The 13,530-nt window shown below is 38.7% G+C and overlaps 3 protein-coding genes across 3 annotated transcripts in view; 1 reads left to right on the top strand and 2 right to left on the bottom strand.

Moving 5' to 3' along the window:
- dym (dymeclin) overlaps positions 1–6,341 on the bottom strand; it is a 72,856-nt gene extending 66,515 nt beyond the window's left edge. Inside the window, exons 1-4 of the mRNA XM_084746178.1 lie at positions 6,132–6,341; positions 4,215–4,421; positions 2,169–2,221; positions 1,854–1,947 (exon numbers count right to left, since the gene is read on the bottom strand). Coding sequence (XP_084602304.1) covers positions 1,854–1,947; positions 2,169–2,221; positions 4,215–4,354 — 287 coding nt within the window. The 5' untranslated portion in view covers positions 4,355–4,421; positions 6,132–6,341. The remainder of the gene's footprint in view (positions 1–1,853; positions 1,948–2,168; positions 2,222–4,214; positions 4,422–6,131) is intronic.
- A 1,263-nt stretch (positions 6,342–7,604) lies between these two features.
- c21h18orf32 (chromosome 21 C18orf32 homolog) lies at positions 7,605–10,328 on the bottom strand. Its single transcript, XM_084746210.1, has 3 exons — positions 10,189–10,328; positions 8,283–8,498; positions 7,605–8,008 (listed from the first exon to the last, which is right to left on the bottom strand). The coding sequence occupies exons 2-3, from the start codon at positions 8,460–8,462 to the stop codon at positions 7,943–7,945; spliced, it is 246 nt and encodes an 81-aa protein (XP_084602336.1). The 5' UTR covers positions 8,463–8,498; positions 10,189–10,328; the 3' UTR covers positions 7,605–7,942.
- Positions 10,300–13,170, top strand: rad1 (RAD1 homolog (S. pombe)). The gene is made up of 7 exons (XM_084746209.1): positions 10,300–10,417; positions 11,083–11,321; positions 11,486–11,594; positions 11,767–11,924; positions 12,121–12,221; positions 12,410–12,508; positions 12,685–13,170. The coding sequence occupies exons 2-7, from the start codon at positions 11,127–11,129 to the stop codon at positions 12,860–12,862; spliced, it is 840 nt and encodes a 279-aa protein (XP_084602335.1). The 5' UTR covers positions 10,300–10,417; positions 11,083–11,126; the 3' UTR covers positions 12,863–13,170.
- Positions 13,171–13,530: the final 360 nt, after the last annotated feature.

The raw sequence follows: 13,530 nt of genomic DNA, 5'->3' as shown, positions 1-13,530 counted from the left end.
ACTGCTACAGAAATAAATTTGCCGAACTTCACTGATGGCTTTTAAGTTGCTGTACATCATATGCATCTCCCTCCCTCTGCACCGTTTAAAATGATGATCATGGGAAAAAGAAAAGAAAACAGATATCTTATAACTGCAAACTTCACTTTGACAACTCAGCCTGTTCTCATTCCCAGGTTGCCCCTCGGCATCACACAAGGTACCCTTCAGCATCAATATGAGATGCATCAGGCTTTGAGTAACTTCTATGTAAACTGGAGACATGCGGAGGAGTTTGGGTAGTTGGATGGGTCAAACAAAGACGGGACTTTTACTCAGGAGGCCGAGGTTATTCCCACGGGATCAAAGTCAATTTCTCTATTCATCCCGGGACTGGGACGGAACAGGAAAAACAGTCAACGGGGGCAGGACGGTAATCATAGAAACAATAGGCCAGTTTTTTATGTTGCTGTGTTTCTTTTTTTTTTAGCCTCTTCCGTCTGCTCTGGTGACTAAAAGGGGTCAACATTTTTTGGGGAATCGCATGTCCAATGGGAGTCAGTTTCACCATCATTACGAGACTAGGATGGGGCAAGCAAAAAAGTCAATGGGAGCAGGAATCATAACAGCAATAGGTTATATCTAAAAATGTGTGTAATGTCATGCGTGGACTGTGGATAAACGGGAACGGGACGGGACAGAAATCATTTTCTGGGATAGGATGGGACAGGATTTTTTTTTTTTACTTTGTCATGGGACTGAGACGGGAAGCCAGAATATATGTCCCATGTGAAACCAAAAGTCAACAGTATCTGAAGTTTTAAGTTCCACTGCATGTGAATCAAGTGGCTTACTTCAGTCACATCAAATGACACACTAAGTGATGTTACGTAACAGGATGGAACAGGAGTAAAAATCCACTCCTGTTTTAAGCTACATGCATACACTTATCTTACATCACATGACACATGTAACACACTGACTTAAACCCAAAACATGAGCTTTTCCCAATTCTAAGCAGGGAGTTTTGGTGTCTAAGCAAAACTAAGACTGTTTCACATCGTTTACCAAGTGTAAAACAGGCTTTCAAAAAGGCAGCATCTCCTACAGACACTAAAAGGTATCTTGTGCATCAGCATGACAGCCAGAGGGGTGTGAAAAACACATTGGTATTTGACCAAACATGAGAACACATTGGACAGCCAAGAACAGTCTGAGAATAACGTCGCCTTCACCACAGAAAATAACTGTGTATACTACATGAGTTAGTATATATTCACATATGACAGAGACAAGATGGGGACAAACTTGGTGAGAAACAAATGAAGAGGAAACGAAAAGAAATGATTGAAACCATCCAGTGCAAGCCACAATGTTTCACAACCACTAAACATCAACACGGGGGTGTCTAATCAGTCCCACAAATTGCCAATTTGCACATGCCAATTATGTCAAACCCAAAAAATAAGGGTTTGTTTATGGGACCAATTCTGTTATGAAATGTGAGGAAAATAGATGGGAGCAGATGGGGACAGATAACTCCAACCTCTAATGATGTTCAATAGAGGATGAGGAGTTCACTCCCCGAAGCATTTAGTGACTTGGGCAGGGTCAGTCTCTGTGGAAATGGAGCTTGGCAGCAGATGTAGAATAATGCACCATGTGTTGATGGTTATACCTCAGCAGTTTTCTCATGGGAAACTGCAACCACTTCAGTGTTTCTTCCCCGTAAAAGAAGACGGATTCCCTGACTGCCTGCGATGAAACAATAACCAGCCTGCACTCCTACATAGTGAACGCTGACATGCACAGGGGCGATCATTAGTGACACAGTCATCCCAGTTCATTCTCTCCTCCGAGGTTCCCATACTCACTCTTGGCATTCTGTGGAGATTTTCAGCTCTTTGGTTCTTCCCAGAAAAATTCTCACAAGAGCGCCAAAGTTCCCCGTTCTGGGATTGTTTTCAACTTGGAGGGGGGAAAAAAAAGGAGGAGAGAACGTATCAACTGCATTACATAAGCTACAGAAACATCCAAATTTGATAGTCTGGCATACAAACAACATGAAGAAAGATATGTCTATTCTTTTTTTAAACTTGGGAGAGGTTGCTATTCATGTCACCAAGGTACTTATTGAGTAATAAAACCACATAAACACACAAGGCATATTAATATCATGGGCAACGTACTAAGGGTCTTGGCCAGGGGTATGACAGCCTCTTCCAGCAACTTGGAGTCTCCACTGTTTTAAAGGAAAAACAGGGAAGAAGAAATTTAGAAAGAAAAGGAGAAGCTACTTAAAATATATGCAACAGAAAATAAAGAGAGAATAATCAAACACTAACAACATTGAAATAGTTTGTGGCTGCAGAAGACTGAAAATCTAAGTTATATAAATGCTCTGTCAAGTGCCATCATGCCATACGTGTGTGCAGTACGTTTCATTTTGACAGTAAAATCATTCTCTGCCCTCATCACTGTGATCATGAGCGAAAAAGGTTTTCAGCAGCCGGAACTGGCGGGACCAGCTGGGTCAGACTGAGACCTTTAAAAGGATAGTTCTGGGAAATACACTAATTGGCTTTTTTGCTGAGAGATAGATAAGAACATTGATCTCTTGACTGACCACTCTGGTAAATATGTAGCTACATCCAGTCGATAGTTAACTTAGTTTAGCACACAGACTAGAAAAAAAAAAAGGGGGGGGGGGGTATTCTGGCTCTTAAATATCTGTATCCCGCTTGTTTAATAGGTACAAAACCCAAAGTGTATAAATGGCAATTTGCAGTTTTACAGGGGGTTATGCACTGGACTATTTTATGACCAGGACCAGTTGCTGGAGTCTCCTCTGGTTGCTTGGCAACTGCTCCTGGCAGAAATAGCCTAGCACATAATCCCCCACAAAAAAGGTGAACTGTTGTTTTTATTATTTGGTTTTTGTGTGGACTGAACAAATGGGAGCTTTAAAGGTACTGGTAGGCCAATTCTGTTACATTTGGACAGAGCCAGGCTAGCCGTTTCCACCAGATTCCAGTCTCTTTGCTAAGCTAAGCGACTGCTGGCTGCAGGTATGACTGGGATATCCATCTTGGCATCTAACTCTTAGTATGACAATGAATCTGTGTATTTCCCAAAATGTCAAACTATTCTTTTATTCCCCGATGTCTTTTACGGTGTTGGGTAAGATGCCCAGATTTTGGACAAAACGAGGAAAGTAAAGCCTTATAATGAGCAGGATTTGTGTTTAAGCGCACAAGCTCTGTTAATGTTACACAGATGAGTGAATGACACTCCCTTACTAGATGAATGTTTAACATCAGTCACAGTCCAGCTGTAAGAAGGAATGCATGTCCTGACTTTTATTTACAAAGGATCTACTGTAAACATTCACCAGTGGATCTATTCTCAGCAGGATAGTAACGCTTTTGGATTATTGCTGCAAACATCCTGTCTGCAGTTCAATGCTGGATCCTGCCTGAGAATCTTGACGGTTTTGTGCCAAATGTCTGGTGGTATAACATACTTTAACTCTCAGGTAGATGCTTGGGATGAAGGAATTTTCAAGAAGGAATAAGGAGTCAGTCATAGTTTGCTGTCCTCTAAATCTTTAAAGATACCAGCTTTGCAACTGATGAGAAACACTTCCAAACGATATATAGTTTCCGCTAAAATCCCATAGGTCAACAATTCAGGAGATTTTGCCCCTGTCTATCACTTTTACCACAAATTTGTGTCCCTTTTGACTGGCTTCTTGTTTTGTGTATAAGAATTTAATCTAGAGCTGCAACTAAGAGTAATTTTATGTTAAATTATTCTGATTCTGAGTATTTGTCCAATGATTTAGTCTGTATGCTCTTGACAGGATGGCCTGGCATTCACAAGTACCCAAAACTTCTTTCTAAACATCAAAAACATCAACAAAGTATTGAATATGGGAGTTCCTGACCTTGGAAATAGTAGTTTAGCTAAGATTCCTTTACAGGTCTGCCACTATCTTTCAATGGAGCTTTCAGTTGCATCTTATGGCTTCATCATTATAAGATGCAGCAGAGAGCTCCAGAGAAACAAAGCATTTGAACCTTTAATTAAGTTTTTTTGGCAAACAGAGCATTATGACAAAAGGTCGACATTTGTGCATCTGTGAAGCTGTGAACACAGCCTGGAATTGCTGAAGTGCAACATTCCTGCACATAATTAGACACATGTTGACAGAACCTCAGTGTGTGTTTGTGTACCTGCTGGTGGGACTGATGAAGGTGAAGGAGATGAGCTGGTTCCAGAATGGGTCATTCTCCGATATGGACTCTGTGCCCACCAGGGCCTTCAGGCTGGGGTTGTCGGACAGGTCACTGACCTGGCTGGTGTTGGCACCCATCACTACTGGCTGCACTCAGCCAGACTCACCACTCTTCACTGCTTTTTCACCAGGCATATGACAAATCCTGGGGAGAGGAAATGCTTTCATTGCGGCTGTCATCACCAAGATTAATAACCAACTCAACACACAACATATCTACCAACTGTTTTAATCCACAAAAGGTCTAATTAGCTCAGTAAAAACTAGCAGTCACAATATTCAAGCCAATTTGATGACCATATACTAATTACTGCTTCACTCATCACCCAGAGTTTGACTTCTCTTTTAAATAGAGGGACCTTAGCAAAACTGTCCTTTACACACATTGACCAACCACAACATTAAAACCACCTGCCTAATACTGTAATGTTGTATAGCGTCCCCTTCATACCTCCTCTGAAGGTTGCTAAAAAGTTTTACAGACTACTAACATTTTATTGAGATAATTCACTTTTCTTCTTTGGATAAACTTTGAGTTTTAGAAACCCCAAAAATTGTATTTAAAAAATAACGGACTAAATTCATTCAAATGAGAGTGAATGATGGTTAAAATTTTTATTTAAATCATTTAATTTTCAGGCACCAAAATAATGATGAATCAGATTCACAGCTCACCGTGACCAATTTTAGAAATACAATTTTGTTGAGTATCTAAAACTCAAAGATTTAAGTTTATCAAACAACAAAAGTAAGTCATCTACTAACTCAACAATCTATTACAGTACACTGCCTTGAAATTTTAAGTCGTCTCAGTTGTTTTTACAGTGTAATGTGATTCTTACATTTGCCAACAGTAAAATTATGTGGCCTTTATACTGAATAAAAGAATAGCTTAATATTTTGTTAACTAAAGCGTGGGTCACAGACTATGTGTATGGCTCAGTGCCTTTTCCTCTAAATTTTGGCTGTGTCTAGTCTTCTTGAGTCTCGATAAGCTAGCTATGGATATCAAATAAAAAATTAGTCTTCAATGAAAACAAAGAATTTAATAGCTGTGGCTCCAGACAGATTTTTTTGGCCAAAAATGTCTCTTTTGATCATTTGGGTTGCAGACCCCTGCTTAAGTGTGATGCAGCCTTTAAAGCCAAGAAAAAACACTTATGCCATATCATTATATAACGATATCTAGTCTCTTACCACAATATCTACCTATATAATATTGATATATTGCCCAGCCCTATTGACAATCATATCTGAGCAAAGTAGATCTGTCCTCACTGAATACATTCCCTACAGGATGACACATAATGAACCAGGACGCGTGTTTTGTTTTCTTGAAATGACACACCTTTGGCACACAGGTGTAGCCAGCTAGCCAACATTTGCCCAACTGAACTGCAGCATACAAGAAGCACAGAGCAGTGGAAAGCACAGAGGATAATCTCAGCATTTCATGTATTATCGTTAGCAAATGAAAGTCACAAACATGCTACCAAAACATACAGTTTCTTGTGTCATTCGTGAACACTCTTCTTGTGACTTTATGTCCTAATGTCCTGATTCGGTGTGCTAACTCATAAGTAGCTGTATCTGCTCACTTGCACTTGCTACTCCAGTTAACCAACGTGTAGGACGGTAAGCTAGCTCATCCTGTTTCAACTGCAGGAAAAATTATGTGCCTCGGAAACTTTGACTGTCAACACGATAAACTGACGGTCCCAAATTAGCACGGGGCCATAGCTAGATAAACTACTAACTCGTGACGGTGTCGGTTAACCGTTGGTTTAGTAACTCCCTGTCCAGAAAGCAGCTAACATCCACTGCTTGTTTGATATCAGCTGACCGCTCGGCTTACCTGTCATAAATGCTTCTCGCGGTTTCCGCGGCTCTCTCGGCTCCCAGGACCGTTAAACTGCGACTGGTTTTTACACTAAATATGCCTTTAGTTCGATTCGTTTATCGAGTTTAATTTAAAACTGCGAATACCTGAAATTCTGGGCAATTTGAGACAATTAAGTTTACTCTACATACTCCTATCCACCATGTTTTCCACGTCGCCACCCCTTGCGTGATGACGCCATATGGGCGTTGATTATACGTTGGTGACGTTGCAGATAGAAATAGGGGCAATAGATCCCAACTGCCTGTTCTAAACCTCACATTTCTACCTACTTAGAGGTTATTTGAAGTTATTAAAGATATTTTGGAACTTCTCCAGGATGTAATGCTTTTACACAGGCACTACTGTCACATTTATACTGTCAATATGAAAATCAATTAAATTTTTAAACAATAAGTTGCTAACAAGTTCGGATGAAGGCACTTATCAGTATCAGTCTGAAAAGATTTTCTCTTATTTATTGACATATTTGACTGAGGAAAATTATTCCATTAAGAGTGAATGCGCACAATACAAAAATAAATTCTCTATGTGTCAGTTCAGGAGAAGAAAGGGCATTTTTCTTAGTTACTGATGAGTGACAAAAAAAAAGTTAAGCAAGAAAAGGAAGTCAAGGCATGTGCATTTATATTATATTTTGACAAGGCAATACAATTTGCTTTAAAAATATTGTCATTACAAATGCTGATTAATACAGATGTAAACAAAGACAAAAATCACACCTTTGTGATCACAGAAAAAACACCTGATATAGATATAAACAGATTTTTCTACTGTTTATTTGAATACACATCTCAACTCAATTGTACACAGGCATATTGCTGTCACATTTATATTATTTCAGGATACAAAGGAAGTCTTAAAACTCCAAATAAATAATTTCATTCTCTTTTAGGACATACTCTCTTCAGACACAGACAGTTCATGGCAGATAGCAGAGGAGAGAGGCTGAGACAGTAATGTAACTGTTGATTGCTACATAATTGTAAAGCACTGGTTCCCAACCCAAGGTACAGGCCCCACTTAGGGGTGGATCAAAAATCACAGGGTGGCCCCCAAGGCCGAGGTTGTCAACATTACATCTGAACGTGTTAACTGAAATCACAATTAACACAATTATTTAGAAAGGTACATTTTGTCATCACTCAAAAATAAGACTAGTTAGTGGGACACACCACTGTGAAAAATGTTAAGTTTATAGTGGAGAAGAGACATTTACCAAAGGTAAAGGTTCTAAGAATGGAAACAATTATAATTGATGTAAATTTTTGACAATAATTTAGAATGGATTATTTATTCTTGAGTATGTGTGCAGGCTACAAGGAATAAAGGTTGGGGATCACGATTATGGAGTCCTGTTTTCCTGCATAGTTTACCTTTCATGCCTATAGTGTGAAGTGAGTAAACAGAAATGGACACACAGCTTAATATGGGAGCAATAAATGAGCATCTTATTTATTTGCAATTTTCTTTTATTCATTTTTTAAATTCAAAGTTTGACTTAAAACAATTTCATTGAGATTGAATATTGAATACAGTAAATGCATGTATCTATTCATGATTAACAAGGAAAATGTATCAACAACAATCGGTTTCTTAAAGTTAGTGAAAATTAAAAAAAAAAATAAAAACAGTACACATTATATGGAAGTTTACAAACCCCCTCTATTCAAAGAAGACTGATAAGTTAATTCATAGTTTCTCTAAATTATATTAATGGAATATTTACACCGTTTTAAATGCATTATTACAAACATTTGGAGACGTCAATCTGTCTTCTTATCTGCTGCTATAGTGGATCCATTGGCTATGACCTCGCCGTTGCTTTCGGCCTGAAAGACGTGAGAAAGAAAATGCCTTTAGAAATGCTGTTAACAAGATCACACAATCATGAAAGAGGCTCAAAACCAACTCCAGGTTTAGTTTTGAGTAGATGTAGTGAAATCCAGTTTAACCCATAAATTAGATTAAATATGAGGAAAAAAAACATTCAGAGTTTCTATAATATTGAATTACCACCTAGTCCTACACAAATAGTTAATGGGAAAATGCTTCAAACATTAAAATGTCATAATAAATCAAAATCATTCTTCTCCATCAACTTACCTTGCAAGTCCCATTACTCTTTTCACTAACTTTTTGGTCATTTGTTGTTGTCTCCTGGACTGCTTTTTTGGGCCAGAATATGTTCATTATAGGTGAAATGATGGGATAGAGGAATGGCTCCAGGTACCTCTTGTAGACCCACAACAGGACAGGAATCACAATACAGGGAATGCACACCATGACTGTGGCTCAGACAGGCTGCCAACAGAAAAGAACCTGAAGAAGAGAAAGAAGGAAGAGATGCACAAGATGTCAAAAAAGTTTAATAACGAGTCTTCAGCTCAGTGGCCACAAGAGTGTAAAGCTTTTCACGCCCAGATATTAACAAGGGCAATTTATTTCTTGTTTTCACTGGACAAGATGTGACTGAACTGTCGATATGGATATTTCCATGGTTTAAAATTCAAAATATCTGTCCATAAGGCCATGTGAAGTTCACAAAGTTATTGACACCTGAATAACTGTTTGCTACAGGTTTTGCTGCATTGTTGCTATGTGGTTACATCAGTGTCGCACAATATTTCTCTAGTATTTTCATAAAGATGCAAAGAGGGCAATGCTAGATGGTTGCTATGATTGTTTCATGTATGAGGTCCATGTATTTTTCAACACCATGGATGGAGCAAAGTGAAACTGGATCAAAACCTGTCTTTTAAAGTCTAACTAAAGTCTAACATTGTGTTTCAAATAAACTAACTAATAAGCTGACAGTGTGCAGGACTTTAACCTCATCTCTCTCATTAATCATTTTCCTATGCACCTGCCTGTCTACCGGGTGTGTATTAGACAACAACACTTAGTTTGGTTTTAATAAATAAAAGAGAAATTGTACAAAACTTCTTATCTGAAGCAGGGGTGCTGCAGTGAACCAGTACAGGTGATAATGGTGATATTTTAAATATGAAATAATTACATCACGTTAATAATACACATGATAATATCATTAGACTCATCAGTTTATCTGGTTGCTTTTTCATTATCCATTAATCTTTGTGTATTTTGTACAGTAATGGTTACACACTCTCTCTCCACCTCCCTACACTTGTATTTAGTAGTGTTTAGTGTAATTCATTTGACAAAAAGATACAAAAGGCACAATAACTACAGTTCAAGATGAATTTGATTGATAGCATTTGTCTTTCACTCACTGTCTGTTTGAATTATTCTGGCCATGACAGACTGATATTCTGACAGCCCTAGTCTGAAGCAGTAAAGCTGCTTCAGACTAGAAATTCTTTTTAGAATTTGTAAAAAATATTTAATAATTTAGATTCAAAACTACTTTAAGATAAATGTCACTATTCTGTTTTAACAGTTGGTTTGTTTTTGAACCAATATTTTTTGTCATGTCTCCACTTGACAAAAATATTGACAGCACCAGGGCCAATTAGCCATCCACAAACATATAATTAAAAATCTACCAAAGTAGATTTGGGTGGTGTTAAGCTGCGATGAAAGCCTGGTCCTCCATAAATAATGTATGATAAAGCTCTAGTTTAAAGATGAGAATCGACGACATTACAGCAAGAGTAAAAGAATATCAAGCTGAATGCAAGTGTTTAGACAAGTCTCTTCTCTAGAACTAAGCTAACTAACACTTCAGTAAGCAGATTTCTGCCAACCTGTTTGAGAAGCTAATGTTATCTTACTAAGTTGACGCAGTGTTTTCATCTCTCCTTGGTAAGTTTAATCGTCAGAGAAACCTCTGTTTGCTATTAACTTGTCTTGCTCTTGATCGACAAACACTACAATTACAGCGTCGTCAGAGGGACTGTTAGCTAACAGCTAACACTAGCTTCCTGCCATCGCCCGATGGTAATAATAACACATATGAGGAAATGTAACTAAGCTGCGGACTAAACATCAGTTTTATCGCCACAGGACTTAACTGATTGATAATTCTTACCTCTGTGGATCACAGACCACCACTGTTGACACGTACGGCCGATGTTGACAGGATATTTCTCATGCGGTTTGGACCCAAGTTGAGAAGTCTCTCGAATACGTCCACGCAGGCGCAGAACCGACTTCCGTACAGAAGCGGAAGTTGTTGCATACCAGGGCGCTTTTCTTCAAAACAGAGCCGTGTTTCTGTCTGAATTACAGCTTTGTAAGGGATTGACATATAATTACAGGTACCAGAAGCGTTTTTTTAAAGAGAATATTCACCAAGGATGCTAGGTAGTACGACACATAGCACTGAAATTAGCGATAATTTGCTATTTACGTTGTTTCAAGTCTAATTACACGACATTAGCTGCAATATAGCATAGCTAAAAATGTGTCAACAACACACAGCAAATGACAGTTTCCTCAAAATATGGTACAATTTACATCAGAAGATATTGCTTTTCATTTGAAAATGGTGGAAGAAGTAGTTAGCTCCTTTTCTGAGATACACCGCTACAAGTAAAAGTCCTGCATTCAAACCTTATTTTAGTAAATTTTATGTATTATCAAGAGCATTATCAAAGGTCAAACTACTCATTGTGCAGTATAATAGTCCCTGTCAGTGTTTTACTATTACATATGACATTTTTTGAATGAACAGTACTGTTACATTAACATGTATGTTGCATTTTAGTACTGCTGATGTTTAAGTTTGAGCTATTTTCAACTACTTTATATACTGTTATGGAGTTATGTATACAGCTATGCATCATATTCTATAAAATAATCATATGTTTTAAGTGTTGCTGTCCTGTGAGAACCACGCATCTCTAAAAAGTCAGCCTTTCATGAGAATTTTGTCTGGGGTTTTTTGTTCAATTTTTAACTTTCTGACCTTTCGCTGTTCCAGTGTTTCTTGTGAAGCTCCCCTTGTGTCTTCATTTCCGTGCCACAATGCCTCTGTCAACCCAGTCGCAGGCCGATGATGAACAGTACGTTTTAGTGGCCAGTATGGATAATGCCCGTAATCTGTCCAACATACTGAAAGCCATCACATTCAAAGACCACGCCATCTTCAGCGCTACACCCAACGGCCTGAAGGTCACTGTCGAGGACTCCAAATGTCTGCAGGCCAATGCCTTCATCCAGGTGCGTTTCCTTTAAATATATTGAAATAATGCCTATACATTTTTAATGCAAAAACTCAGAGGAAGTGATCAAATTCAATGCAGCAGAGTCTTGATTTCCCTCAAATTTAGTTTCTGTTAAATACATAATGTTGAAAGAACCAATATGCCCTGTTTTTATTCCAGGCTGAGATCTTCCAAGAGTTCACCATAAAGGAAGATTTAGTGGGTTTCCAGGTCAACCTCACTGTTCTGCTGGACTGCCTCAATATCTTTGGAGGAACCACGGTACCAGGTAACATCCGAAATCCAACTTGAGATCGAGCAAAAGAAAAAAGAAGTCAGATATAACTCTGTTTAACCAGAGTTTTAAATGTTTTAGTCTTTTCAGCCATAGTAGATTACTATCCATCTTATGTATGACTCAACATTTTCACCCACATCATCTCCCTCGTGTGATGTTGCAGGAGTTTCAACAGCGTTGCGGATGTGCTACAGGGGTTACGGTTACCCTCTGACTCTGTTCCTGGAGGAAGGTGGGGTAGTGACTGTGTGCAAGATCAACACACAAGAACCAGAAGAGCCAATTGACTTTGAGTTCTGCAGCAACAACGTCACAAACAAGGTCATTATTTTATATGATAAAAGAGACATACACAGATAAGGCATCTCTTCAGAGGCTACACGTCATCAGTAAAAATACAAGTTTTCTGTTGCTTGCAATGACTTGTTTACTTAACAAACCTTTCTAAATATTTCTGCATGTTTTACCAAACAATACATAATTGATCCCTCTCATGTTCCTCTGGCTCTTTTGAAAGGTGATCCTGCTGTCAGAGAGTCTGAAGGAAGCTTTCTCTGAGCTGGACATGACCAGCGAGGTGCTACAGATCACCATGTCCCCCAGCCAGCCTTACTTCAGGTGGGTAGTCTTGTATTACTTTTTATAAAGCATCACTGTGTGTTCTACAGTATGATATTTAAAGAACATTTGGCTCATTATTATATTTGTAAAACCCATTTCAATATTTTAACTGTCAAATCCATCAAGGTGAAGTAAGCACACTAAAACTTTGAGTTTTATAAATATTGGTTTGTTCTGTTTTTCAGGTTGTCCACGTTTGGAAACTCTGGAAACGCCCATTATGATTATCCCAAAGACTCAGACATGATGGAGCTGTTCCGATGCACCAAGACACAAACCAACAGGTTAGCGCACAGAAAGAAACTGGGACTCAATAAAGTTCTGTGTATTTAGATATCAGGAAAAGTGTGAGGCTTGAAGATCATATTTTTTCCTTAACTCTGAAGAATATTCTTGTCTTTATCTGCCTGTAATGAGTTTTATTAAACCTCTGCATTCTGTGCTGTCCTCTCTGTAACAGCTACAAGATGTCTCTGCTGAAGCCGTCCACCAAAGCCCTGGCTCTGTCCTGTAAAGTCTCTGTGAGGACGGACAACAGGGGCTTCCTCTCTCTGCAGTACCTGGTCAGGAATGACGATGGACAGATCTGCTTTGTAGAATATTACTGTTGTCCTGACGAGGAGGTGGAGGAGGAGTGATTATGGTCCACTGAATCCCCCTTTTAAAAAAACAATAAGCACCTTAACTTGAGTGACGACCAGTCGCTCTGGATGAGAAGTCTGCCAGAGGAGGAAGTGCAGCCAGTGAAGTGCACACAGAAAGAAATACTGGACTTTAATGGTCATAATGGATAATGGACACAGTGGCAAGGGTTGTATTGTTATAAATCAACTGGTTCATCTTTTGGAGCGTTACTACTGGATTTTGTGGGGAGATGATGTCACCTGCCTGGCCTTGTTTTTCACCTGTGTGAAGTTAGATCACTAATATACTGAGTTCATTATTTCATAGACAGATATGGAAGATGATTGTGTGCACAGTTACTGCATAATACATTGTTACCATGGAGACCAGGTATTTTGAGCCCCTTGACATGCCAACGTTGCCTGTAACTTCATGACTGTTCATGGTTTATAGTCCAGCTGTTGTCTGTTCAGTATGTGTTCTTATGATTATGGAGCCTTTCCTGTTTTTTTTCCCTTTGACGCATGCAGTGAGCTGATTGATGGCACATAAAATAAGACAGAGATATTTCAGATTATTTGTAGTAAAAAAAAACTAAACCTGGCCTTCAATCGGCATGTGGGTGAGTAGATGACTGAATTTTCACTTTTGGGTGAACTACGCCTTTACAGGTAGGTGAAGT

This window comes from Lutjanus erythropterus, chromosome 20 (genome assembly GCF_056507025.1).
Source record: "Lutjanus erythropterus isolate fLutEry1 chromosome 20, fLutEry1.hap2, whole genome shotgun sequence".
In the NCBI taxonomy this organism is placed as follows: Eukaryota; Metazoa; Chordata; class Actinopteri; order Lutjaniformes; family Lutjanidae; genus Lutjanus; species Lutjanus erythropterus.
This window is presented reverse-complemented; position numbering and strand designations above follow the sequence as displayed.

Coding starts and splice junctions, on each gene's coding strand:
- rad1 (XM_084746209.1), top strand. CDS start 11,127: ATGCCTCTGTCAACCCAGTCGCAGGCCGATGATGAACAGTACGTTTTA. Junction 11,322..11,485: donor AGGCCAATGCCTTCATCCAG/GTGCGTTTCCTT, acceptor TTTTTATTCCAG/GCTGAGATCTTCCAAGAGTT. Junction 11,595..11,766: donor TGGAGGAACCACGGTACCAG/GTAACATCCGAA, acceptor GTGATGTTGCAG/GAGTTTCAACAGCGTTGCGG.
- c21h18orf32 (XM_084746210.1), bottom strand. CDS start 8,462: ATGGTGTGCATTCCCTGTATTGTGATTCCTGTCCTGTTGTGGGTCTAC. Junction 8,009..8,282: donor AGAGTAATGGGACTTGCAAG/GTAAGTTGATGG, acceptor CACGTCTTTCAG/GCCGAAAGCAACGGCGAGGT.